This window comes from Morchella sextelata (genome assembly GCF_020137385.1).
Source record: "Morchella sextelata strain SCLS chromosome Unknown scls_6, whole genome shotgun sequence".
NCBI classification, from domain to species: domain Eukaryota; kingdom Fungi; phylum Ascomycota; class Pezizomycetes; order Pezizales; family Morchellaceae; genus Morchella; species Morchella sextelata.
The window spans coordinates 784,029-809,422 of NW_025408621.1; the positions used below are offsets into that span (position 1 = coordinate 784,029).

General features: G+C 48.8%; 8 protein-coding genes across 8 annotated transcripts; 1 reads left to right on the forward strand and 7 right to left on the reverse strand.

The window, feature by feature from the left end:
- Positions 1-128: 128 nt before the first annotated feature.
- Positions 129-964, reverse strand: H6S33_011340 (uncharacterized protein; the record flags this gene model as incomplete). The annotated part of the gene is made up of 2 exons (XM_044842690.1): positions 129-643; positions 736-964. The coding sequence occupies 2 exons, from the start codon at positions 962-964 to the stop codon at positions 129-131; spliced, it is 744 nt and encodes a 247-aa protein (XP_044696108.1).
- A 598-nt stretch (positions 965-1,562) lies between these two features.
- Positions 1,563-3,152, reverse strand: H6S33_011341 (uncharacterized protein; the record flags this gene model as incomplete). The annotated part of the gene is made up of 1 exon (XM_044842691.1): positions 1,563-3,152. The coding sequence occupies one exon, from the start codon at positions 3,150-3,152 to the stop codon at positions 1,563-1,565; it is 1,590 nt and encodes a 529-aa protein (XP_044696109.1).
- A 1,004-nt stretch (positions 3,153-4,156) lies between these two features.
- On the reverse strand, positions 4,157-5,370 carry H6S33_011342 (uncharacterized protein; the record flags this gene model as incomplete). The annotated part of the gene is made up of 5 exons (XM_044842694.1): positions 4,157-4,450; positions 4,529-4,828; positions 4,907-5,084; positions 5,165-5,174; positions 5,247-5,370. 5 exons carry the CDS (start codon positions 5,368-5,370, stop codon positions 4,157-4,159), a joined length of 906 nt encoding a protein of 301 aa, XP_044696110.1.
- A 5,410-nt stretch (positions 5,371-10,780) lies between these two features.
- H6S33_011343 (uncharacterized protein) lies at positions 10,781-11,320 on the reverse strand (the record flags this gene model as incomplete). The annotated part of the gene is made up of 2 exons (XM_044842695.1): positions 10,781-11,059; positions 11,132-11,320. The coding sequence occupies 2 exons, from the start codon at positions 11,318-11,320 to the stop codon at positions 10,781-10,783; spliced, it is 468 nt and encodes a 155-aa protein (XP_044696111.1).
- A 290-nt stretch (positions 11,321-11,610) lies between these two features.
- On the reverse strand, positions 11,611-12,982 carry H6S33_011344 (uncharacterized protein; the record flags this gene model as incomplete). The annotated part of the gene is made up of 4 exons (XM_044842696.1): positions 11,611-11,910; positions 11,960-12,128; positions 12,195-12,446; positions 12,552-12,982. 4 exons carry the CDS (start codon positions 12,980-12,982, stop codon positions 11,611-11,613), a joined length of 1,152 nt encoding a protein of 383 aa, XP_044696112.1.
- Positions 12,983-13,729: 747 nt separating this feature from the next.
- On the reverse strand, positions 13,730-15,552 carry H6S33_011345 (uncharacterized protein; the record flags this gene model as incomplete). The annotated part of the gene is made up of 6 exons (XM_044842697.1): positions 13,730-13,748; positions 13,808-14,064; positions 14,123-14,358; positions 14,417-14,871; positions 15,197-15,330; positions 15,412-15,552. 6 exons carry the CDS (start codon positions 15,550-15,552, stop codon positions 13,730-13,732), a joined length of 1,242 nt encoding a protein of 413 aa, XP_044696113.1.
- A 1,183-nt stretch (positions 15,553-16,735) lies between these two features.
- On the forward strand, positions 16,736-17,518 carry H6S33_011346 (uncharacterized protein; the record flags this gene model as incomplete). Its single annotated transcript, XM_044842698.1, has 1 exon — positions 16,736-17,518. One exon carries the CDS (start codon positions 16,736-16,738, stop codon positions 17,516-17,518), a length of 783 nt encoding a protein of 260 aa, XP_044696114.1.
- A 1,939-nt stretch (positions 17,519-19,457) lies between these two features.
- H6S33_011347 (uncharacterized protein) lies at positions 19,458-23,716 on the reverse strand (the record flags this gene model as incomplete). The annotated part of the gene is made up of 7 exons (XM_044842699.1): positions 19,458-20,739; positions 20,797-21,282; positions 21,427-21,497; positions 21,567-22,111; positions 22,164-23,125; positions 23,299-23,396; positions 23,558-23,716. The coding sequence occupies 7 exons, from the start codon at positions 23,714-23,716 to the stop codon at positions 19,458-19,460; spliced, it is 3,603 nt and encodes a 1,200-aa protein (XP_044696115.1).
- Between the last annotated feature and the right edge of the window lie 1,678 nt (positions 23,717-25,394).

Consider the following 25,394-nt stretch of genomic DNA (forward strand, 5'->3'; position numbering starts at 1 on the left):
AGCCACAACAAAAGGAAGCAATAAAAAACGAACAGGATAACTACTATTTACAGTGCTCGATTGAGGGGAGAGAAAAGAGAGACAGAGCCCCACGAACTTGCGAACCCATCACGAAAGGAACACTCTCCCTACCGCCTCTCGCACTGCCATGCCAACCCCCCGCCCTCCTTTTTTCCCTTCGCCTTCCCCAGCAGCCACTCCGTCACCGTAATGAACCCTCCCGGCTGCTCCCCGCCCAGACCCTCCTCCGCATTCTCAATCGTATGCGTTAGTATCCTCCCCTTCTCATCAAACTCAAATACAAATATCCCACAGAACCCTCCCTGCTCGACCGCCGTCGTTCCACCGCGCACCCCAACCGTGTCATCACCGCCGACATCCGTAGTGCGCCACTTCACAACCAGCCTCTCGCCGCTGAGCATGCGCTCGCTGAGCACATGGAGCCTGAGGTCGCGGCTGGGTAGGCGGCCCCATGCCACGGGTGACGTCCACAGCGCTGCGATATAGGCCAGGCGCCCACGCACCGTGGGTAGGTTTGGATGTGTGGTGGGGAAGAGCACTAGGCTTATGTTGGGGGAGAGGATCTCGCTGGGGAGCGGGGATTGTAGCAGTGTGGGCATGCGTTCTTGTAGGATTCGGATTGCTGTGCTTGCGCGGGGTTGCGCGTTAGCTCTTTGTAACACTCAATTGTATGTATCACCGGGGGTGGGGGGGGGGGGGGGGGATTGCACATACTCTTCCCCAGGTTCAGGGTTCGCTCGTCGACGGGCTTCTTTCCGTCGGCATCTGACCCACCAAGGTCCTTGCGGGGCTGCGACGAGTCGAACCATGTGCCCGAAAGCTTATTCGAGTACTGCACACTTGCCAGAAACGCGCGCCGGCCATGGATTATCGTTGCAATTGAGGGGAGTCGGGGCAGCCTGGTCGCAAACGGCCGGATTCGCAGAGGTCCGAGTCTCAGCATTCGTCCGGACTGAGGGAGAGAGGGAGGAATTGCCAGCTATGGAGCTATTTCTGGGAGTCGCGGATGTAGCTGGTGGACGAGCTGTGGATGGGTTTGATGTAGCTTTGGTTTGTGTGGGGTATGACAGCTGCCGTTGGTGTGAGGCTGCGGTTTATTGAGGCTGAGGAAGGGAGGAAGGGAGGGGGGGAGGAAGGGAGGAAGGGAGGAAGGGAGGAAGGGAACGGAAGGGAACGGGCCCGAAGACGTCACTGGCGGGCACTGCATGGCTAGCGCCATCTGATAGCTGCGGGATACCCGATTGGTTGCATCACGTTATCGGATGGCCGTAATCATTGACACTGCCCTTCAATCATTGACCCTCCCACCTTTCTGACGGGACGAGAGTGTTTCCTGTCTCGTGATCATTGACAGGAGCACTGCTCCTGGAGAAGGAAAGCTGCACTGCACCACAGCCTAGCTACAAATAAATACATACAATCCGGGAAGAAGAACACTTGAGGAGAACAAACAATCTAGATTCATAGCTACAAATATATACGATACAAAGAAAGGAAGAAAGAAAATAAGAAAAAGACCCTTTTAAAAAGTTCTCACCCATTCACGGGTCTTCAACCACACCCAAGGCCTCACCGACCTTGATATACTGGCCCCTCTCGACCGTGAACCTAAAGCCCCCCTTCCCGTCCGGCCTGGCCGCTGGCGCTTCAAACACCAACACCACCGTACTCCCCAAATTAAACCCGCCAATCTCAGCGCCCTTAGGCACCGGATGTCCCCCCAGCAGCACGCTCGCCCCGCGATAACTCGCCTCCGCATACCCACCCTCACTATCGGCCTTCGTCGCATCGTGCGTAAGACTGTTCGTCCTCAGCTCCCGATCGAAATTGATCTTGATGGAGCCAACATTCGTCGCGCCCACGGGCGTCATGGAGAACATGCCGTACTTCCACCGCCCCAGCAGCACCACGCGCTCATTCAGCGTGAACAGCCCCGGCAGCCGACTCTGCAGCCACGGCGACACCGAGTACAGCTCGCCGGCGAAGTGGCGGCGCCGTTCGACGACCCAGTTGACGGGCGAGTGGAAGCGGTGGTAGTCGCCCGGGGCGAGGTAGATGACGGCGAAGAAGAGGCGCTTGTCGCCGCTGCTCCCGCTCCACCAGCTCCCGCGGGCAAGATCACGGCCGACAGTGGCGACGGCGGAGGTGGTGGTTTCTTGCGGGAGTGAGACGTCTTGTGGGGTTTCATCACCGCTGGTGTTGTGGGCGTCCTTATCCCCGGAGAGCAGCGAGGGAAGAGTGTACGATATACCATTGACATTCGCAAACTCCTCGTCACTGGCCACATGCGTCACCTCACGGTCTGTATCTCCGCCCTTGCCATATCGTGCCTGCGTCTCCACGCCTTTCCCTTCCAGCTTGCGCTTCACCAGCTCCCCCGGATTCGGCGACGTATCGGTCTCCGACGCCGGCGCGCCCAGCAGCGCATCAAGCGAGTACGTCATCCCCTTCACCTGCTCGACCAGCCCGCCGGCATGCACCTCCCCAAACTGCAGCACCCTCCCATCCGCGGGCGACACCACGGCGCCCTCGCGGGGGTCAATCGGCCGCACCCCCGGCTTCAGCTTGCGGTAGAAGAACTCAGCCAGGTTGCGATACGAGCGCAGATCGTCCTCGCCGACTTCGGACAGGTTGACGCCAAAGATCCAGGCGTACAGCTTGAAGCCCGGCACGCGCAGGAACGTCGGCAGCGGGATCTCGTTGAACACGCCCCAGTAGTAGGACAGCGCCTTGAGCGGGAGCGTGGACAGCACCTGGACCTGCCATGCGCCCATTGGGCGGATTGGCTTTTCCTCGGGGGAGGAGGTGGTGGTGGTGGTGGTGGTGGCGGAGCTGGAGGAGTAGCGCTTGCGCAGCTGCGAGAGGGCGACGACGAGGATGCCGAGGCCGACGGGGATGGTGTACCATTCGACCTTCGTGTCGTTCCAGGAGTGGCGGGCGCGGGCGAAGAAGGACGGGGGCCGGTGGTTGTAGCGCTGCGGGGCCGGGGACGAGCTGAGGCGCCGGAGGAGGAGGAGGTGGGCGGAGGTTCGGGCGGCGAGAGGGCTGCTGCGGTGGAGGTTCTGGAGTGCGCGTGTGGGAGTTGCCCGCAGGCCCAGTGGCGGGCGGACTCGTAGGAGAGGGACCGGCATCGCGCTTGCTGTGGTCTGTGTCTGTCTCTCTCTCTGCCTGGGTGCGGTGGCGGGGAGTTGGTCTCTCTCTCGAGTAATGGAGTGTGGAGAGAGAGAGCGTATATGTGGGTATTGGGGATGAGAGTTATGCGGGGCCGTCGACTTTCGCTTCTGCCGGGGTTGCACAGCACAGCACGGCACAGCACAGCGCAGCGCAGCAAATACCAAGAAATAATCGGATTGGCAGAGAGGCGATCCACAACGTCATCGCCAGCACGCGCACGATCACCACCATACATACAACTATCACCGCCGTCACCACCACTCACAACGTCACAGATAGCCGTAGATTGCTTCGAATTAGAATAGACACTACATAACATACATACAAAGAAAAGAAACAAAAATTAATAGCTATAAGCCCCCCTACTGTAGTTGTAAATGAATGATGACCCTGACGTGTGCGCCAGAAAGTGCGTAAATGTAGATATGATAACCCAAAAGGGACACCAAAAAAAAAGACAAAACTCCAAATCCAAGTAGCCTATAGAACGGTGCCCGTCCTTCCTGCCCTTTGTTTTCTTCCTCCCCACCTGATGGTGGTGGTTGAAGTGATTGGCACGCCTACTACTTACCTACCTGGATGAATCGACCCTCCAATGAATGCGGATTAATGCAGAAAAACAATAAAAGAAAGGATATAACAACGAGGAGCCGCCCTCCTCAAGTTGTAGTGTAAAAAGAAGGTCAGGGAAGAACGAGAAAGAAAAGGAAAGAAAAAATATACAGAAACATCTCCCCGTCTACCCAAAATCCCAAACCAGGTCATGAAAAACTAGAACCAATACTATGTTCAAAAAAAAGATGATAAAAAAAAGATACCCTCCCAAATCTTTCCCAACGGACATAACCATGCAAAACCCCCTAACAGGGCCAGAGAAATTTTAAAAAGCAGAAGAAAGAAGAAGAAGAGAGATGCAGATAGATGATTTCCTAGATGTCTAGACGGCTAGCTAGCCAGCCGATCACCACCAATGCAGCAGCCTAAAGGCGTTATAGAAGAAGCCGCCCGACTCGACCGTCGAGTACTTCTCGGGCTCCCTGACCGTCTTCATGAGGTTCTCCGCCTGGCGGCCCGCCGGCACCTCCGGCGCACGGTCCCACGTCTTTGTGTGCGTGTTCCACCGGTGGCCCTCGTACTCGGTCACCACGAGCGCCTTGGCCTTGTACTCCTTCATCAGGATCTCGTCAAAGTTGTACGGGATCTTTGCGGGGACGCCCTCGAACATTGTGTCACGCAGCGGCCAGATATCCTCGGGCTACACATCATCAGGGTTTCCCGTCAGTCTTCTGCGTCTTTGAGACACTGGGAGGGGGGGGGGGGGAGAAGGGCTCACCTTGTATCTGTGGTAGTTCTTGCAGTTGAGGATCCCCGGCGTGTCCGGGTTCGTCTCGGCAATGCCGGTGATGTCGATGTACAGCCCGTTGCGCACATCCACCCAGCGCGCATCAATGATGTTGTTCCCGTCGCCGCGCACGCGCTGCCAGATCCACGGGTTCACGTCGAGCAGGTACTCGCGTTGTATTGTGCCGTCCTCGGAGGTGTAGTGGTGCCGTGTCATGTTGTACTTCTCGCCAATCATAGTCAGCGTGTTGGCCGACATTTGGACATCGAGATCCCAGTCCCAGGGCAGAATCTATAGGCACTGTCAGCATGAACCGTTACGAAGGTCGGCGCCCGGGGGGGGGGGGGGGGGGGGGGGTAGGGAACTGACGTTTCCGCTCCACCACCAGCCGAGAAGGGTGCCGTGGGCGATCCAGGTCTCGATTCCCTCCTTCGCCGTGGTCTGGAGCCAGGCTTTGGCGAGATGCGTTAATGTGTCCCGTCGCTCATCGTAGTCGACAACCTCTTTGAAGAATCGTGCGTCATAGTGTCCCGTAAGATCATTTCGGCTGTGGGGTAGAATTATGTTAGCTATATGCCGATGATAGGCGAAGCGGGAGGGGTGGATGGAGAGAGTAAAAAAACGAACCCAGGCTCATCTAGAAGTTACACCAAGTCCGTTAGCAACTGCACTCTCACCACCACGAACCAACAGGAGGGCCAGAACTTACGAAAGTACTTTGTACTGGGCGGCTCCGGGGCGGCGGGCTTCTTCTCCTCCCTCGCCACTATTGCGGCCCCCGACGCCATGGACCCCAACGCCGCAATCCCAAGTAACAGTGAATGGAATCGCATTGTGTATGTATGTGCAGTGTCTGTGTATGAGTGTGTGTATTTGTGATGGTATTGTATTCGAATTATTAATTCCCCGTTTCCTTTTTTCTTTTTTGCTGTTTTCCCAAACTACTACTCAAAGTATTATGTTGCTTTTGCTGCAATCGGAGGTGGGATAGGTGATGGCTATATGTAGTAAAGTGAGTGAGTGAGTGAGTGGTGGTTTAGTGATCGGTCCTCTTCAGTCGCGTGCCCTCTAGTCTAACTAGGTCCTGGACCTGGATTACGGAAGGATGATGACAGAAGCCCCTGGCTGTTGAGTGGTAGTGGTGGTGGCAGTTGTTGTAGTAGCAGGCAATAGTAGTAGTCGGTAGTAGTAGCAGTAGGCAAAATACGGCCGGCCCCAGCTAGGTGGATATATATATGTATATAAAAAGAACCAGGTCCGTCTATATCAAGGAACGACAGTAAGGGAAAAAAGGAAAGGGAGCAAGCTTAATAGATAAGGGAGAGCTCCGAACACTGGACGGATTATATAAAAACGAGTGTGTGCGTGCGTGGGAGCAGTAGGCGGAGGGAGGGAGAAGAAGAATGAACGAATGAACGAATCGAACAAATCCAAGATCAGTGAGTGAGTGAGGGGAGAGGATCCAGGAGAATTCCATTTGGGCAAGGCTGACCCGGACCGAGCCTTTTTTTTCAACTTCCAAGACATACATTTCCTCCCATCAAACTCTTGGGAAGCGGGAAGGGGGGTGAAAGGGAAGGGTCCTCTCGTGCTTGGGTGCTTGTTTGGGAAAGCCCCCCCCCATGTATGTTGATGCTACTAACTCGCCCACCACCACCCACTGCAACAATCCCCGACCAATCGGCCGGACCCCCCTGACTGCGGCCGCCATTGGCACAACTGACATCTGGATACATGTAGGTATGGCGATTTATGTCTCTGTGTCGATAGGGCCGGGGCAAGTACGTAAGTGATGGGATTGACCTCTCTCTTTGACTCTCCTCTATGGCTTTTTGTGCTTCTTCTGCTTGCTTTCCCCTCTTTTCCCAGCTAATACTACTTTTTACCTGGGTTTGCATGGTTGTACGAATGTTCCAGGTGGGTGACTGCAATCAAGTGCTGTTTATGTAAGTTACGAGGTCAAGAGTTATGTAGCAGAAGTGCAATTTAAACTCTACCTATCACGGTTTTTTATGCGCGGATGTGTAAGAAAAGGAGCCGCTACGGGGAAGTCCCTTTGGGTAATGATCTCCGCATTCTGTTCTCTGGAACTTGTGTCTCGTGCTTCTTGTGCTTCTGCAGCAGCACTTGAATTCCTCCATACTACAACCTCCTACATACACGCAACTAACATGCCCTATCCAAAGCGGCGTTAGGCTATGCTATCAAAAGCAGAGTTAGAGTTAGAATATCTCTCGCATGAAACCTCCATGAGCCGCGTGGCATTCCAGGACTTCAAACATGTCGTTCAATCCTCACGATATTGCAGTTAGCACTCTATCTACTCTGTAAAGAGAGAGAGTACGCATCGCAGAGTACGTCGCCTGCTCCCCAATCCAATATAATCCCCAGTCTACACAGAGCTACCCCGGGACAATTATTCCTTTTTTCTTTTCCCTTTCCACAATCAATTCGGACCTCATCCGCCCGGGCGAGCCTTCCCCCCCGCCAGGTAACACCACGTCCACAATATTTCAATCTACATCTCTTGGCAGCGGGGAAGGGCTGCGTAAGCCCCACGCCTCTCCCTTCTCCTTCACCCAGAGAAGAAAAAAAAAGAGTGGATGTGGATATTGTGCAAACAAGCGGTGACGAAATCTACCGCGAAAAAGCCGTTGGCCCAGAAGGGATCCTTGAAACTCGCCCCTGACATCGTTGATGTCAAATGCCTCGCTCGTCCATCCGTCCTCAGGTCGATCAGATATTATATTATTAGTCCCCGTATAGTAGAGTGCAGGAGAGGGTCCGCGCAAGAAATTGGGTAGCATGCTCAGCTTGGAGAGAGAGAGCTTGGTATGGTATGTTGTCAACTCAACAACTTTGGAGCAGGTATGTAGAAACAGGGTTTTGGTGATGTTTTCAAAAGGGTACGTCGGGAGGGGCGTTTTAAAATAGGAATTCGCAATGTCATTGTCGACGGCATGCAAGCTTCGACTTCAACAATTGCTCGCGTGCCGTGTTATCCGGAACGAACGAACGCGTGTGTTACTGCAAATCATCAAATCAACCTCATACGCAGCCCAGATTTTAGGTTAAAGACCCGCGGATTGAGGGTGAATATGCACTGAGGTGTAGAGCTATCATCAACAGGTTTCGCGAGCATGAATTTTTTTCTTGGCTAATTTGATGCCATGGGGGGTGGTTGGGATAAAGTAAAGTAATAACACTCAATAGGTAGTTGCTAGTGATCCTGGTCTGCATATATAAATGGAGTAATTAGGCATGCTTTGCTTGGCATTAAAGGTATTGTGATTAGAGCTCTGTTTATAAGTAGATGTGTTGTCGGTGTCTAAGGTAAAGAGCTTCTGAGTCTTGATGAATACTATCACATCGGGCAAACCTCACCTCCTGCTCCTGGTTCTGTGGATATTGTTGTTTACTAATCCCATAGCACTCTCTCCCAGCCTGCTGATATTTTGATACGAGTACCAACATACATGTAGCCAAGGTAGAGTGAGTACCTACAGGAATCTGTTGATCGATCAATTGCAAGCCTTTCTCCCTCAGCTCGCTTCTCTAAACTTCTGATTGCTTCCCGGAAACTTTCTTAGCCGCTGCCGCATGTATGTATAGGGGAGGAAACCCCATTCGTCTCAATGGGATTACATAGATCATGATCACTCCACAGACATGCTACTTTATCTCTACCCACGCGCCAATACATACGTACCTGTGAGGAGTTGTATTTTTGTTTATCCATAATGTATATAATACCATGGTCCGTCTATAAGACCGGGGGGTAGGGGGTATTATAGGTACATGTGCTTCTATTGCAACCGCCTGGTTTAGGAGGGTAGGTGCGAGTTTGCACAAGCGCATGGCACCATCATGATCATGATACACCATGTGTTAGACGCAAAGACGTGTAAGTGTAAGTACCTAGGCAGAGTACATGTGCCCACCAGCCAGATCAATTGATACTCTGGATCTGCGAAGTGAAACAAGTATCAGATCAATCAAGCTCCCGAAAAATTACCACACACATGCGTATCTCGGGGAATAGCATAAAACTGTGTGTGGAGGAGATCTCGAAATCACTAATCAGGCGATGACAGGTTGTGCCTTTGCGGCCTATCTGTTTTGGGTTTTGGGGCCTTGGGACGTTGGACTTGCCTTTCTGGAGCTCGAGTTCTTGGCAGTTGGGTTATGAAACGCTCATGCTAAACGCCGAACATCACATAAATGGAGCGCGAGATGCTAATTGTTTATAGGCCTATTACATCGTCGACGTTGGGAACATTAGAATGCGCCTTTTTCTTAAAATTCTAGGCAGAAATACCTGATTGATCACTAATCTAAATTAAAATCAGCGGCTGGCGAAAATGTGTCAATCACAAACCATCGGTTGTAAGTATGATGTAGTTTTATCATTGACCTTCAACTATTGCCTACACTTTCTCAGCCACTGCGTATCCGTAAATATGATCTGCAGCTAAGCCCTTGATCTGCGAGGCAAAGTGCTTCGCCACCTTGCAGCAGCATCACGAGGTTTTTGCAGCCCGAGGCTTAGTAATGGGGAGGCAATGATAGTATCGACGGATATCTGAAAGAGTCCAGGATGATTGATAATAGTGACGGGGACTATATGAACGGTTAAATTTTGGCTCTCTTTGGTGTAGGATACTTCGAATATGTAGAGGCTCGTTCAATCCGTAGTATAAGGACGAGGAAGCAAATGCGGGGGACTAGATGTCTCTATGGGGCGCAGCTTCATTAGCTTCCGGCCTTGATTTACCTCCTGACTTGCGTATCCATGATAAGGCCTGGGTGCTTTATTATTGATCGCCAGTGCCACAGTAGGGATTGGTATTCATGGTTCGTGCTAAAGGGAGAGCCGTATGTGGCTGTGTAGCCCATCGTTGCATCTGCGCAGCTGTCGTTTAGGACCTTGAAAGTGGTGCGACGGTGACATTGTAAACATTTTGTTTTTGATTTGAGGCAAAACTCTCATACTCGATACCAGGTGAAGTTGTCCTCAGGAAATTCTCGTATTAGTCACAAACTATCACTCGGTTATTACTGTCCGTAATCTCGACACCCATATCTCAAAGATTTCACTTAAACAGGACGTGAAAGCCTTCTCATAAGAGCTAAAGAAGCTCAAAGTAGCATGTACTGATCCCCTTTCTGCCATGTGGCCGACGTTCAAAGGCGAGGATCAGGCAAGGAAGAGTTGGTGGTAGATCAGGATTTCGCCAACCATCGGTTGGGACAGGAAAAGAGGAGCAATCCTCTTCCTAAGGGGGCTCATCCCAGCGGATGTCTTTCTGTAGCTTTCTCTATCTCTCTTGTCCTCGGGGAATAAACTGCCAGTAAGGAATTTGCTCCACTTGTGATAGTTATATCCTCCCGTCTATCTGAGAACTCTGGGAAGATATAAGATAGATGTCCTTCTTTTCGGATGAAGATCTAAGTTAGAATAACACCCAAGAATAGAGAGAACTCTTGCTTCTTCTGTGACATTAGAGAGCGAACAAGCGATGCGGTTGTTCCCAGGCTCCATGTAGAGTAGAGAGCTATCTAATCAACTTGATAGGGTATAAATTGAGACGGTAGAATCGCGTCTTTCGAATCCTAATCAAAGGGTATAGACCACTAACAAAGTGAAGTCAGGTAATGAATGATCTCCTCGGATGATCTGGAGGGAATCTTGCCCTCCTCAGTTCTTTGTTGATGGGCGTTCAAGCTTTATCTGGCCAGGATCAAACGTCGCAAACTTATAGGCATGTGAGTCTTAATTGCTGAGCAAGCAGAAAGGTTAAATCCCGTATGACCACTTCATCGGGCTACCCATCTATCGAAGCTCCTGGGTGGGGGATGTTACTAGTTCGGTCGAAGTAAGGATGGAGGAATTGCAGGTTAGCAGCTGTGGCACCGGGCAACGTAGAGCTGCGGTGGTTTTTTTTTTCGGGGCTGCGGGTGTTTGTTGCTTCGAGCTTGGCGAGAAGGGGGAAAGCTGAAGCCTGGTCTTTCGGTGGTGGCTCGGTCCAAGTCCTTACTGTTGCGGGTGTACCTAGAGCTGAATCCTCAAGTGAATGGGCTCGAGACGGCCTCGAAAGACACCTTAGACGCATACATATTATGTCAACCTCGAATGATATTCTGTGAAGCAGACATTAGACACCAATTGATCTCTTGCACTACAATAATTAATGTTAATAACAGAACGCCTCTTCCGATCCAAGTATTACAGGTCCTTCTCACTTAGGACCCAGCCCCCCAAACCTCCGCTTCAATCTTTCTGACAACGTTCTCGACGCCCCCATGCTCCTCATCCACCACCACTCTTATAAACCGACATCCACTCACCCCCCTCTCCTCCAATGCACCAGCCCCACCATCATCATCGCAGATGATAAATCTAACGTCCACATCCTTCGGCACCGCCTGTCTGAGCTGCTTCAGCGGGAATGTGTATTCGGGCAGTGTAAGGATTGCAATCCCCGTGTGCTCCGAGATCTTCTGACACACCTCTGCGAGCTCCTAGACAGCAATACTGATCAACGCCTGCTCAGTGCCCACTTACACTGCAAGAGGATGCATGGAGGACCATACTTTTGCTTGGTCGCTGTTCTCGTTGCATTCCCTGAGGATACTAGTGCCACCAATATAGTTTATACCTATCTCTGCTGAGAGACGCTCTGCTACCTGGGGGCTGGATTCGCCTGAGACAACGAGGATGAGCTGGCGTCTTTGGTTTGCGACTTCTTCGGCGGTGGATTTGTGACCATGACTAGTGGACATTTGATTGTGTACTTGTGAGTTCTGAAAATGGGAGAATAATGATTTTCACTAGCAGTTTGACCATAACTACATATGGTTGAGTAGGGGAATTGACGTCACGGAGCCGTCTCCTGTGTCGAAGTCCAGCCACGGTCATCGATTAGTATCAAGGGACAACCGGCCAGACAATCACGAACCTTATGAGGCAAGAACTGAAAATAAGCGAATATGTGTCTAATAAACCATCTTCCAAAGCTACTCTGGCGAAGAAACCATCGACAATAACTATCTATAAAGCGGCTAATGTATAATCATTTCTCTGGCATAGAACACTCGACCTTGATAACCAAGTTCCCTTCATCGTCCCTCTGTCTACTAGCCATACTAAATGCATTCTCAACTTGGCTCAACCCATGGAAAGTATGTGTAATGATCTTCTCAAGATTTGGGATCAACCCCTTCGATACAATCTCAATGCCGGTAGGATACGTGTTCGCGTATCTAAAGCTACCAACAATATCTACTTCACGGAGCGCAGCAGCAGATATCGGAAGGGTTTGGATGGGGACTCCCATCCCTACCAGGACGAGAGTTCCTCCTGGGCGAGTGGCCTGGAAGGGTCAGTCATGGCAGGACGAGAAAGATTTACTGGGGTATTACATAGATTCCAGTTTGGACGCAGGTCTCCATGCCAGTGCATTCGAAAGTAGCATCTACACCACTTCCCTCTCTGTCGACGGCTTTGGTGAGGATTGCAGCAGTCTCCTTTGCAACGGCAAGCTTCTCTTCAATCGTTTCTGGACGCTTTGCTGGTGGAGGTACCACGATTCTAGTTTTGATTGAGGATTCTCAGTTGAAAGCTCCAATAGTCAGGTCAAATCATCTTGGTGCAAACCCTTGAGTAGCAAAGCCTTCCTTGACAGCAAAATCAGTACGACCTTCATTAATATCCGTGATAATGATGCGTGAAGCTCCAGAAAGCTTAGCCATAGCACCGACAAGCAGGCCAACAGCTCCAGCACCGATGATAAGGACTGTAGACCCTGGTGCAAGGCTACCATTGCGAAGTGTACGTCGAGTCGAATGGATAGCAACAGAAAGGGGCTCGATCAAAGATGCCGTAGCATACGAGACATTTGGTGGTAGTCTACACTTATGCAATGAGTGACACAAATCAAGACGTGGGAGTGGGCGAGGAAGAAAGCTTCTTTCGACCCCAAAAATTACTGGCCCCCAAGGTGTCAGGACTCACTTATGGCACCATTTGGCGGGATGATTAATAGTCTCCTGCAAGGTTCCCCAAAAGTGGGGTGTCGACTTTGCACTGCTCCTAAATCTCATCCCAGCGCATATATTATATCGCCCACCCTTACAGGTATCGCAGTTCTCACATGGCAGTCCAACTTCGAGAGCGACACGGTCGCCAACACTCCAGTCAGAAGTGAGGGAATCTCCCACAGCAGTCACGATACCAGAGGCCTCATGTCCTGGAGCCATCGGTGAGTTCACTAGAATATCGCCTAAGCGATAATGGTGGTAGTAGTGAAGGTCTGACCCGCAGAGCGTCGTTGAACGAACATCGATTTGAAGGTCTGAAGGACCGGGAGGTGGGAGGGATACAGAGTCGACACGAAGATCTTTCACTCCGTGTAGGACAGAAGCTTTAACGGACTTTGAGGACATTTATTTGTTGACTTGGTAAAAATCGTGGTAGTAGTTGTAGTAGTAGTTAATTGCTGATCCGGCTACTAATATACAACATAGCGGGGTTCTAGTGAGGTGCATTCGCTACCTCGGGCCAGTCTAGGTAAGGGTCGTTGCTCGGTATTCATTCAACGAGATGACAGTCGGTGATACAAGGGTGTATGTATGATTGAGTTTGGATGACGATAAACGAGAGTGTAATTTGTTTATCAACGATCTTTAACAATCAATCTCGTATAAAAGAAATACCATGGAATACATGTACGCAAGTACTAATGACTCTACTAGAGTTGTGCTGTGCTTAACAAAGCACCGATTAAGGTAAGCTACATGTAGTATGTACATAGTACACGGCTTAAACGCTCGAAGATCATCACTTTATGAGTATCCTTAGAGAGGAATGAAGTCGATTAATGTATTCCATGAGCCTAGTAGGATGACGACCAAGCAATTACTGGAGATTTTATGTGTGCTTAACCCTAGGGCATTCTTGACAAGGATTTCCCGCTTTGGAGAGCTGAACTACAACACCAGAGCTACTACCGGTAAGTTCCGCAACAGAATTCCAATAACTTGCCTATTTTGAACAAATAATTAAAAAAAAAAAATCTAAAAACAGCACTTCAAAGGGCATTGATTCTAGTAAATTACAATGCTAAGCCGAACCCCAAATACAAAGCCAACGACCCTCTCTCAACCTTAATTGTCACCCAAAAATCGTCCGCTTTACTCCCTGTAGTAGTGTCTATTTTCAAGTCAGTAAGCTAGATATTCAGATATACTAAGGAGAAGGGGGCTGCATACGTCTCCTCAAGTGTCCTGCCCTTCATGAAATCTGGCTCTGAACCACGGACGTAGATATCCTCAAACAAAATCTTGGGTGTGTTTTCTGGGAAGGGTGCCTCCTCGGCCTCCTTAACCTCCTTGTCAACCAACTGCTTGGCCTGCTTGTCAAGAGACTTAAGGTCCTCCTCAGAGACAATGCCCCACTCAAGGATCTTCTGCTTAAGACCCTGGATGGGGTCCTGAGTTGAACGCATGCGCTGAACCTCCTCACGGGTCTACATGTTTTGTAAGCTGGGCTGTTCCAACAATTCAAGACACACAAGGGGAACATACACGGTAGGTGGTACCAGGGTCAGACATAGAGTGTCCACCGTAACGGTATGTGACGAATTCCATAACCAGTGGTCCGTTACCATTGATGGTGTACTCCTTAGCCCAGGCACTCGCCTGCTTAACGGCAAGAACGTCCATTCCGTTGACCTTCAGACCAGGGATGTACTGTCCACGCTGGTAGTACTGGGTCAAAGCAGAACTCCTGTTTGCCGCAGTTCCCATTCCGTACTTGTTGTCTGCGATTTAATGTCAGAGACTAGGCTTAAGAAACAACGATAGTAGTAGAGGACGAACTCTCGCAAGCGAAAACAACTGGAATATCCCAAAGCTTGGCCATGTTGTAAGCCTCGAAAACTTGGCCCTGGTTGGATGCACCGTCACCATAAAGGGCAAAGGTGGTGTTCTTTTGGTTCAAGTACTTCATGGCGAATCCGATACCAGCGCCTACAGGAACCTGGGCACCGACAATTCCGTTGCCACCGTAGAAACCCTTGCAGAACATGTGCATAGAGCCGCCCTTTCCGTAGGCAATTCCCTCTCGTCGTCCAAGAAGCTCTCCGATAATGCTCTTAACAGTCGCACCACGCATCAGGGCAAAACCGTGGCATCGGTAGGCAGTGATAACATGGTCCTCAGGGGTAAGGGCATGCTCCATACCGGCGGCGACGGCTTCCTGACCAGTGGACAAATGACAGAATCCACGGATCTTCTTCTCCTTGTAGAGCTTGTCGGCAGCCATCTCCATTCGTCTATAAAACCAGGTTGTTAGTAAGCTTTCTTGGTATTGCGGCGTTGCCTTCAATGTTGGACCCGGGCATCCTAGCACATGCCCCTCGTAATAAAAGATAAACCCCAACGGAAATTTACGATACTGGTGATGCCAGAATCGAAGTATACAGAGCTTATAAACTATCCACCATCGAGTAGATGGATGAACAGTATCGTTTCTCCGGGAATTCCAAGTATACAGCTCATCCACTAGCTGCGACAACAGGGACCCCAGATAACAAAAACTCCTCACTACTAGGTACCCCGCCCACCATTTCATTTTTAGAAGAAAACAATTGTACGTACCGAATAGTGACCATGTCCAAGTACATCTTCTTCAAGTCGTTCTTTGACACTTCCACCTCAGTGCTAGGTCCCTCAATCTTGTAGCTCTCGAAGCTCTCTGGGGAAAGGTTGACGGTGAATTTCTTGTCATCTTCCTATAATTCAAAAACACCAATAATTAGTCAATGAAGAAAAAAGGCATTAAGCGTCGCAATGAAAAGAAGTAAAATCCTTACAGCTGGAACAGCATTCTTATCCGCATGAGAAGAGGCGGCATCAGTGGTGACATTTCTTCTCAATGAAAATGAGTTTGCTGGGGCGTAGCAAGCCCGCAGAGGAGTGGCCAAACGGGCCGCCTTAACTGATCGTGCCAACATGATGTATGGTATTAGGGGATTGGGGGTATTTTGGGAGAATGGGATGAAAGGAACTCAACGGCGGATGAGGTGGGTTGAGGTGAAGGGTGAAAGAGGAGGAGATTGTCGCAGCGCGGATTCGGGGACGGGCTGTGGTTTCCTGCTCGAAAAATGTTGTTGGGCGGCGCTAGTCCCAGATTAGCCATATTCTCATCAGATAAGATAGGGGACCCGGTTTTCTCTCGCAACAAATCACTCGGTGAAGGTTGTGTTACGCGATTTATTCTCCGATTGTTTCTACTCTACTCCAAAACGACCGCTAGGATAATCTTGGTCTTTCGGAATTTTCGTTAGGTTCCATTTCGTGCATTAGGTAGATGTGCTCTATCCGTTACTGGCTTGGCGTCATTAACATGAAGCTTGAGAAAGTTTACGCCAAGATACCTCTAGTTTCCTCCTTGCGTTAATGAAAAGCAGATCTCCTTCCGTGTAGTGTGTAATACAAATAGTAGATGGAGTTACTACTGTTCGTGCATTGGCAGCTCAGATCATGTCGGATGGTCATTTGTGGTATATACCTTGACCTCAAACTTATTGTGGTGATGTGCTAGTGGAATGTTCTCATAGACTAACCAAATAATTTAGCTTATGTATCGTTTCCCAGCCATATTTGATCTTTCGTTTAGTAGACTCTGTGTTCCCTTCGACAGGATTGACTATTAGTCACCAACCGAGTGATATTCCATGACCGAGGTCTTTTCTGTGACCAAGCTTGAATGAAAACTTCAATTACATGCCCTTAAACGAAAGAGTTCCATCTTGAAGGGGTTCGCTTACCAGTATAGATCACGAATCTATGTATCTGGGTGTTGTGGAAATGAAACGCATCTCGCCCTAACTTTCAAGTTTCGACATTTCATCCAGAGTAGCAATCAATTATTTAAAGCGATTCATCACTGCCTCGTAGAAACTAAAGTTCTGAATAGTGAATCAAACTTTGTGTAAAGCTACTAGTAGTTAGTGGGTGTAGTTGCAAAATTTGGTGTCTTGGTTGCATTCTATCTTCAGCGGTCTTCAGCACAGCAGCCTTCAGTTTAATATTGACCCATGAGCTCCCACCCTACACCCCTTACAACCCCCTACACTCGGCCATCACTAAATCCCACACTCACTACAATTTCAACAATATAACAGCTTACTCAAAATGTCCAAATCAAACCAGTCTAAAAAATGTTCTCCTACCCTCAACAAGCTCATAACTGATGAGGGTTTTCTCATCCTTTCCAATCTCTGCAAAGACCTCGAAACGAACAGCGACGAGTTCAAGAAGGAATTCAAGCGCCTTCTCAAAGAGAAAACTTTCCTTCAAGGCGGCGGCACTCTAGCATTCGGCCTCGACTACAAGTACACTTTTGCCCAGATTGACGGCGAAATGAACTCCCTTGGCCTCGGCGGATTGCGAAACTTTCTCAAGCCAATCGACAAAATGCTCTACAATTTCATCGATTCCTGCGGTCTCCAACCTGAGTTCAAAATTGTCTACAGAATTCGGAAACATCCCAAAGTTGTTATACTATCCAGCAACATCTCTCCCTTTCCTCTCGATCTCGACGGCCCAGTTTGGAAAAATATGAATGGTCTCGATTCTCTACTTGAGGCCATCGATGGGGCAGATGTCAAACTATCTAAAGGCATCCAGATTCATGCAGGGGCACAATTCGGATGGTTGAAGCCAATTGAACACATTAATAACAAGGCCGAATTCCTGGAGAAAACCGGGGATAATCAGTACAGTGTCTCTTCCATCTCCAGATCTTATGTTCTGGTGGTGAGTTTACCGAAGTGGAGCGAAAGCCGTGGAATTCAACCAAAGGATGTTCATGCTACGAGCGGAAGCCGTGCGATTGGATTGGAGGGTGATGATGTTAAGGGCGAAAGCCTTGGAATTGAATCAAAGGGTGTTGATGCTACGGAGCATAAAGGCTGAGACCAAGGGCAGTGGAACTGGTTGGGAATATTGATGTCAGAAGTTTTACAGGTCCATGATTGCGATCGTATGGGCCATGTTATGGAGTAACAACTTTCTTTCAAATTGGAGTTCAAATTTTGACGTATGTCCGAAAATACTGTACTAAAAGGCTTGAACGAAAATTTAAATGTTTAGCTGTGAAAGTGCTGCTCATATAAACCCCCAGGGGAAGCCTTCCATCTCCTCCCCTAGCCAGTTTATAAACATGCGCAGAATATATAGACACTATCAGGCCCAGAGTTTAGTGGCCATCCCTTCGTGTGTGGGTGGGTTTTCAGGTCCTACCGGACAACGCCCTAGCTCTCGCAGGATTAAGGCTAGTCACGGATGGATAGCGGACGTACGATAAATACATGTATTCACCATGTTAACTACACATACGGATTACTTCCCCAATAGACATTCCACCACACAAAGCCACGGGTGCTCAAAACAGACGAAGGGACACAAAGGGCACGTTCGATCGAGTGATGATACATGACGCAACGAACCCGAAGCAGAGCTTAACAGAATACCAATTTTTTCACCAAAGATACTTGGCAGATCAATAAATTGCGTTTAGTGAAGGAAGCCATATGTATGAACTGCACATATATATAGGCCGGTACTTGTAAAGTGTTTGTGATTAATTTCGATCGAACACACTTGATATTACTTAGTTAATCACATTTATCTTAGTGTTGACATTATCCAGTTAAGTTAGGTAAATTTTATATATTCATATGCCTTTAAATTGATGGACCAGACTATTGATGATATCATCTACATGTAATTAAATGTACATGTGGTTGGGTTAGATGCTAGAATGCTTGTGTGTTGTGTTTTATTTCGCGTCAAGTTGCCAAGCTATATATCATTTAAATCAAATCCCACCAAAAACAGCACTGGATCTGTGGGGAGTCGGATGGCCTAGTGGGAGTCCGTCTAATGCTGCCCGTGTACCACTCCTTCGATATTATGAATGTCATTCAACATGAAGGTCATCGTTCGAACCCCCCGGTATCGACAAAGAAATATATCGACAAAGCAGTGCCTGTATCGGAGGGCACGTAAGTCTTTTGTTATGGAGAATAACTGACTTCTACTCAGAAACTTTCCTGGTGATTTTGTACCACTCTTAATTGTGTCTATTGGGGGAGGGTGGCATTTTATGTCACTGTAATATTATCACTAGCAATTTTGAAGAATGACCGCAGGTACAGATTAAGTGCTTTATCCAAATGACATCAGGTTTATAATAGACTGCCTATAACATCTAGTATCTACATCTCCTTTGTATACCTGAGGTCTGTCATCACCAACCGCATCAGACCCATATCCTAGTCACCCTCTCCATATTAAATTGTATATCAAGGAGAGTAAAAGGATAGCGGATGAGATGCTTGTACTATAATGTGTACAGCGGTGAAATATAGAGGGTTGAGTGACCATAAGAGACAAAACAACCTAATGAGACAATTGAAATAAATCAAAAATGAAGACCAACAAAACATGATGTCCTCCTACTAGTCCCGAGGAAAAGAAAAAAAAAGAAAAATCCCTAATACTCAAATCTGAGTAGGAGAAAACAGAGACAAAGGAATAAGAAAGGATAATATAGGGAGATAGAGAAAGAGAAGGAGGTGAATGAAAAACATAAATAACAAATCCCGCGCACCCAAACAAGAGAAAAGACATTAGCAACAGAAAGTAAACCCGGAAAAAAAATCGTAGGAAATATGCATCGGTAAAAAAGAAAAAGGTCAAGCCAGCCACGAAGCATATATCATTAAGAAGAGAATACCGAACATCATTGTACAAAGAATATGATCGAGTACAGGCCATATACGGGAATATAAAAAAGAAACCCCGGCGATTTCGCGCCAAGACTTAGGTGATTGCCTTATCGCTTCTGTAACTAGGCCGCTTGCTGTGGTGTAGCTTGACTTTGTGCCTGTGAGGACTGGACTTGTTCCTGTGATCGCATTCTTGCCTCCGTATCAGCTTTGGCCTTGGCAAGTCTCGCGAGCGCTGCCTGGATGTCTGCTAACGGCACCACCTTTGTGGGGGTGGGTTTGGGTTGGGGAGGAGCTTCAGACCCTTGTTGGGGGGGAGGATTTGGAGCTCCGGACGATGGTGTAGAAAGCGGATTATTTCCATTTAACTGTGGGGGAGTAACGGGCGCCGGCATGGGAACGGTGTTGGCTTTGGCCGTGTTGGATGATGACTGATCGTCCTGTGGTTCAAATTTCAGCGGAGTCACGAGTTGAGGGTTTGGTGAAACATCGGCATTTTGAATGATAGGCGATGTGGCAATTATAGTATCCTCCATTGCGGCGATACTTGAAGCATTATCTTCGTGTGCATTCGAGGCATCCATTTCGGCTAAGCCTGATGATACCTGAGAAGGAATATCATTACTGAATATTCCATGTGGCGACATCGACAGCGCGGCAGCAGCCATGTGTGCAGCCCTGCGTTGATCAACAGACTGAGCCATAAACTGCCCAGTAGCGGGCATATTTGTACCCATATCCTGCGCATGCTGCATAGGAAAATCTGCAGGTCTGTAGACAGGAGGCCACAGTTGATGCTGTGGCAGCTGCCCAACCATTGGTGCAACGGGCGCACCATGGTAACCCTGGCTGGGCGGATGGTTGTACATAAACCTCCGCTGTTGAGCTTGATGTTGCTGGAGCTGTTGCTGGTAACGCTGCTCTGCCTGCTGCTGCGGCGAAAGTCCCTGAGCATAGCCCATGTACCCACTAGCAGTGGCGTTCTGCATGTGCGAGTTAAATGCGGCTGCTTTGGGTAGCGTCTGTCTTCTAGGCTTCGGTTTTCTCGAGGGAATAAGATTAGCAGCCTCGTTCGGAATACGCCTTCGCGGATCCTCCGAATATTTTGAAATGTATTCGGTTGATAACTCGCCGAGATAGTGCCAGAACGGCTTTGTGAAATCGATAGGGGCTTGGTCTTCGTTGAATGCTGGTCTCTCGATGACAAATTCAGCCCATTTTAACCCACTTGTGGGTTCGCCGAAACAATCATCAATGTCGGGAATCTCCTTAGGAACTCTCCGAGTTGCGATTCCAGCTTGCTGGGGGGTAGGATTCAACGGCATCTCAGTAAGCGGTTCTGGTATGTTTATAGTTGAAGGATCTTGTGCAAGTATCCATTTCCACTCAATTTCGCAGATATCACTAAATTTTAATTCATCAGCCTCATCGTAACTTTGATAGCTTAATGGAAAAACAAACCCTTTCGGCAGGACCTGGATGAGAACCATTTCCTCACTACGTCTGTTCTCGATGACAACACCGGCAAATATTTCACCCTTCAGGAACTGCATCTGAATGACATCACCCTTGATTAAATGGCTCCCAAAAGACCTTATTAGCGGATCATTCTCTAGGTGTTCGATGTCTATATCCTTGGCTCGTTTGGGTCTGTGGAATCTACATCGGAAGTCGATTTCGGTACGGGTATAATACTGGCCGTCCTCGCCGAAAACAGGCACATCAACCATATTGACCAGAACACCAGCAGCAGCCGCACACGTAGCATGGTAGGCCCGGGTGCATTTTTTCGACGAGCACTGAAAGCAGGCGCCTTTTTTCGATCGGCAAAAGACGCATTTGAGATCAATGCGGGCCTTAGGGATTCCGTTGACATTCGCGACAACTTCCTTCTGAATGGAAGGGTCCCAGCTGAAAAATGTCTCGGGTGTGTAGATAGCGCACAGCCTAAGCAATACGCAAGGTTGTCAGCCACACGTCTTACGAAGCAAGCCAAGTGCGACGACCACGACAATAGTTGCAAGCCGTGCAATGTAGAGGATAAATAAATAGTAATAAAACCAAAACAGGCAAAATATGTTAGTAGCGTACCTGTGTGCGTTTTGACCATCATCTGTTGCTACCAATTCTTCGCTAGGAATATTATTCGGGCAAAGGATACACTACACAAAAGAAAAAAAAAGTCAACGCCAAATTACAACATCGAAATGGGTACATCGTCGAAAACCCACCGGCTCTGGCTCTTGAGGAGCCTTCGAAAATTTAAGTTTAAGCCTTTTGATCTTGATCGGCGCTTCCGACCCATCTTCCGGCGCTTTTCGTTTTCTAGGCTTACTTTTCAGTTTCGCCGTCTTGCCTTCTACACTTTCAGGGGGGGTCGGAAGATCCATCGCCTCATCTTGATCCTCGTCATCCTCGTCATCATATCCTCCATAGTACTCAACTTCTTCGTACTCGTCCTCCGTGGATTCCCCTCTCAATTTCCGTTCAATTTCGGCCACATCGATCCATACCGAATCCTTGATACACTCGCATTTCTTTGCGGTGCGCCCATATTCCAGCCAAGATTCTGTCGCGAAATTAACACTTTCAGCGCAGTTATAGCCCATATTGTAGCCGGAGTGGTAGCCGTATGGGAATGTTATAATAAACTCTCTCTGATGATGAACGACTTTGTTGACTTTGATACCAGCATTGGCAAGGAGTGATGGGGAGACGAGATAACTCTTGTGCCTCAAAAATTCTGTACATTTCTTCGAATCATTCGGCCAAGTCCCTGCTGGGTGTTAGTACGGGCTGATATTCCTTAAGGTGGGGGGAAAGCTTACTCTTCATAACCTCTTCGAACTTGGCTTTATCGGACCTTGATATCGAGTACCACTGCTTTGGTGCGCCGAAGTGGATATAATTGATGCTATAAAGGTCCATATCCTCCAAATGCCACGCGAAGGTACTTCTCCACATCCCCAGATAAAGATATGCTGTGTTGACACCGGGAAGCTTCTTTCCTAGACAGTCAAGCAAGTTTTCAAGGTGGGCCACATTCCAAGATTTGGTCCTGTCATCAAACAAGCTGCCAGGCATATCGGCACCATACAGTGGGTTGCTGTAGGTCAATGTACGCCAGTAAGCCTTTTCAAGCTCTTCGCAACGTTCAGGCGTGTATTCGTCCGCGTTGGTAATCCGGTAATCGAACCCCTCAAAAGCTTCGTCGTCAAGCATTGCTTGCTCAGCTTCCCTGGCCTTGGCAGTCTTCCTGACATACTTCTTCCGTTGCCTTGGTTGACGGCCATGGCTGTCCGTCAAGGGCTCTGGTGTTCCATCGCCTCCATCAACATCAACGCCACTGATAGCGCTAACTCTAGGTTGACGTCCGTGAGAATCCGTAAGTACTTTTGGGCTTCCAGGTTCTTCCTCTTTCAGTTTTTCTGGCGGGGTGGGAAGATTTCGCTTTCTCGCGTTTGTAGGCCTAACTTCATCGTCGGCATCTTCGTCCTTTTCTTCTTTATCAGGGAGATCGGGAGCCACGGTGGATTTCCTTGAGGATCTGGTTCTGCGTCCAACAGCGACTTCTTTCGCGACCTGTCCTTTCCTTCTCTCACCGCGCCTTGCTGGGGGCTGGTGTTCGGCACCCTCACAGAGCTGACGCCATTGCGGCAAGTTGTAGGTTCGTTGTTTCTCGACGTTCTCTTGGCGATATTCGCCTTGCATACCGGCAATATGTTGTACAATAGGGTTTTTGATGCGAATGTCTTTGACTTTTTCCTCAAGTGGAGCAAGCGTCTCGTACCTGTTGCACAAGTAATTAGCAACATTGAGCACTTGGACCGCGCCCGAGAAGCGCAAGCCAAAGAGTGTCGCGATTTTTATCTCAAAGAAACTAAAATCGAGACGAGACCCAGGAGGGAAAAAAAAGTGACAAGGAGAATTTAGTTGCGTGGGAGGTTCAAGGTGATTGTTTACCATTCTTGTGGTGGAATAATCTTAACGATTCCAGACTTCATGCCGTAATGGTTGATCTTATCTACAAAGTCCTTGAATGAACGGAATTGATCCATTGTCTACCTTCCCCGTCAGCATTAAAGACCTACATAGTATAGCTATTATCGCTTCATCTACACCCCGCAATGTTGACCTCCTTAGGCACCACCGAGCCCCACCGCGACGAGAGCCAAAAGAAAGCTAAAAGCCATGCAACAAAAGGATCGCGCAATAGACTCACCGGTTTAAACACCGGTATCCCGCCATCTTCGTAATAATGGTCCGGCTGGATCTCTTCTGCCTCCTCTGGAGCGATCTCATAGTCGTCACCGGGCTGCTTCTCGATCACCACCTGGAAATTGTGCCCCTCGCTTGCCATCGCCTGAGTAGCAGACGCCATCGGGATGACAGCGCCTCTTATTTAATATTACTGATAGAGAAAGTCGCGTGGGAGGGGATTGGTTGGAGGGAGAGCGAGGAGGGGGAGGATTGTTGTGGTGGTTGTGGTGGGGGATGTGAATGGATAGAGGTAAAATATGTTGCGTCGTTCCAGAGATCCTGCTAGGTGGGCGAGAGAGGTAGAGAGAAGCAGCAGCACAGTAGCGGTGAAGACGTGGTTGATGGGGTTACAGCAACAGTATGTATGAAGTATGTACCAACAGTATGGGGGAGTAGTAAGTAAGAGTTGTATGGTGGCGGCAGGTTGTGAAAAGTACAGAAAGAAAGAAAGACAGGAATAAAATGATGCAGTTGCACAAGAAAAAGAGTTTCCGAGCAAGAGTTAACGACCGACGGATGAGGAACCGACCGCGAAGGGGGGGAGGGGGGTTGTGGACCTGGACCTGGAACTGGGTCTTGGGATTTGAGGGGAGGGGAGGAGACGAGAGGAAACAGAAATAGCGGAATAGCTTTTATCCTCTTTCGCCTGGCAAAATAGGTCTGTTGTGTGCAAAGAAACGAGTTACCTACTCTAGAGTAGACTCGTAGAGTTCGTAACTGACTACTAGGTAAAAATAGAGAGAGAGGTATGGGTGTAACGAATGTAGTAGATGTGGTTAGGAGAATGGGAATAGGATCTCAGAGAGGGAACAATATCGATAAGAAAACACTAAGCCCAGGAGGACAGGAGGGTCGCTGTCGATTAATGATGAGAGAATTCCTTTTTCACCCTTTCACCCCCTTCCTCCTGTTCTTTTGCTTCTTGTTTTCCTATTGGTCTACTCTAACTTAGAAACTCCTCTTACCTTTTTGTTTTTTCCTTACGTCTCCCCAAACCTCACAGAAAGAACCCTCTCTCTCACATACACTCTTACGCTCTCACCCTCTTGTTCGCTGTGCTGCTGCGTTGCTTGCTTGCTTTTTTGCGACGGATCAGCAGAGAAATCGGAAGGTGCAGCTTAAGAAGAAGAAGAAGCGGGTAATCCTTGCAGCCCTTTCTCTCCTCTCTCACCTCTCTTCTTTCTACCAGCCGGAAAACTACCCTTTGCCAAGGACCATTTCTGGGTTTACTAGCGTCTGTCCAAATCCGGATGCCCGCAACAATTGTGCATAGATCGGCTTACTCCTTCCACCCCCACCACTACCACCAACCCACACAGATGGGATTTCTGTTTGAACCTGTTCCTGAGTGAGATGAAGAAAGGGAAGGGGATGGGGAAGGGGAGGGAAGAAAAATGCTTGTTTGCTTCCCGTCCCTGTCCGTCCGTCCGCCCGCCCGCCGTCATTTGGCTGCTAGGCACATATATCAACCATACCCATACCCAGACCTACATGTACCCAGACATAAATACATGTAACTAATAACCAGGGCTGTCACAACCACACCCGTCAGGATTTGCAAGCTAGCTGTGTGCCTGCAGCATGTAGACCGTTATCTGTCTACAATTTGCACTTCTCCTCCTTGAGGCATTTCCTCCTTATCCATTTTTTTCTTCTGGAAGATGGGTATAGCAGATATGCGTCATTCATCCATCCATCAATCAATTTATCTTACTTATCTCCGATCTACATGAGTACGTGCTGTGAAACCATTGATAACCAGAGTGCACCCCCCCAGCCTGCGTACCTGGTTATTAGAT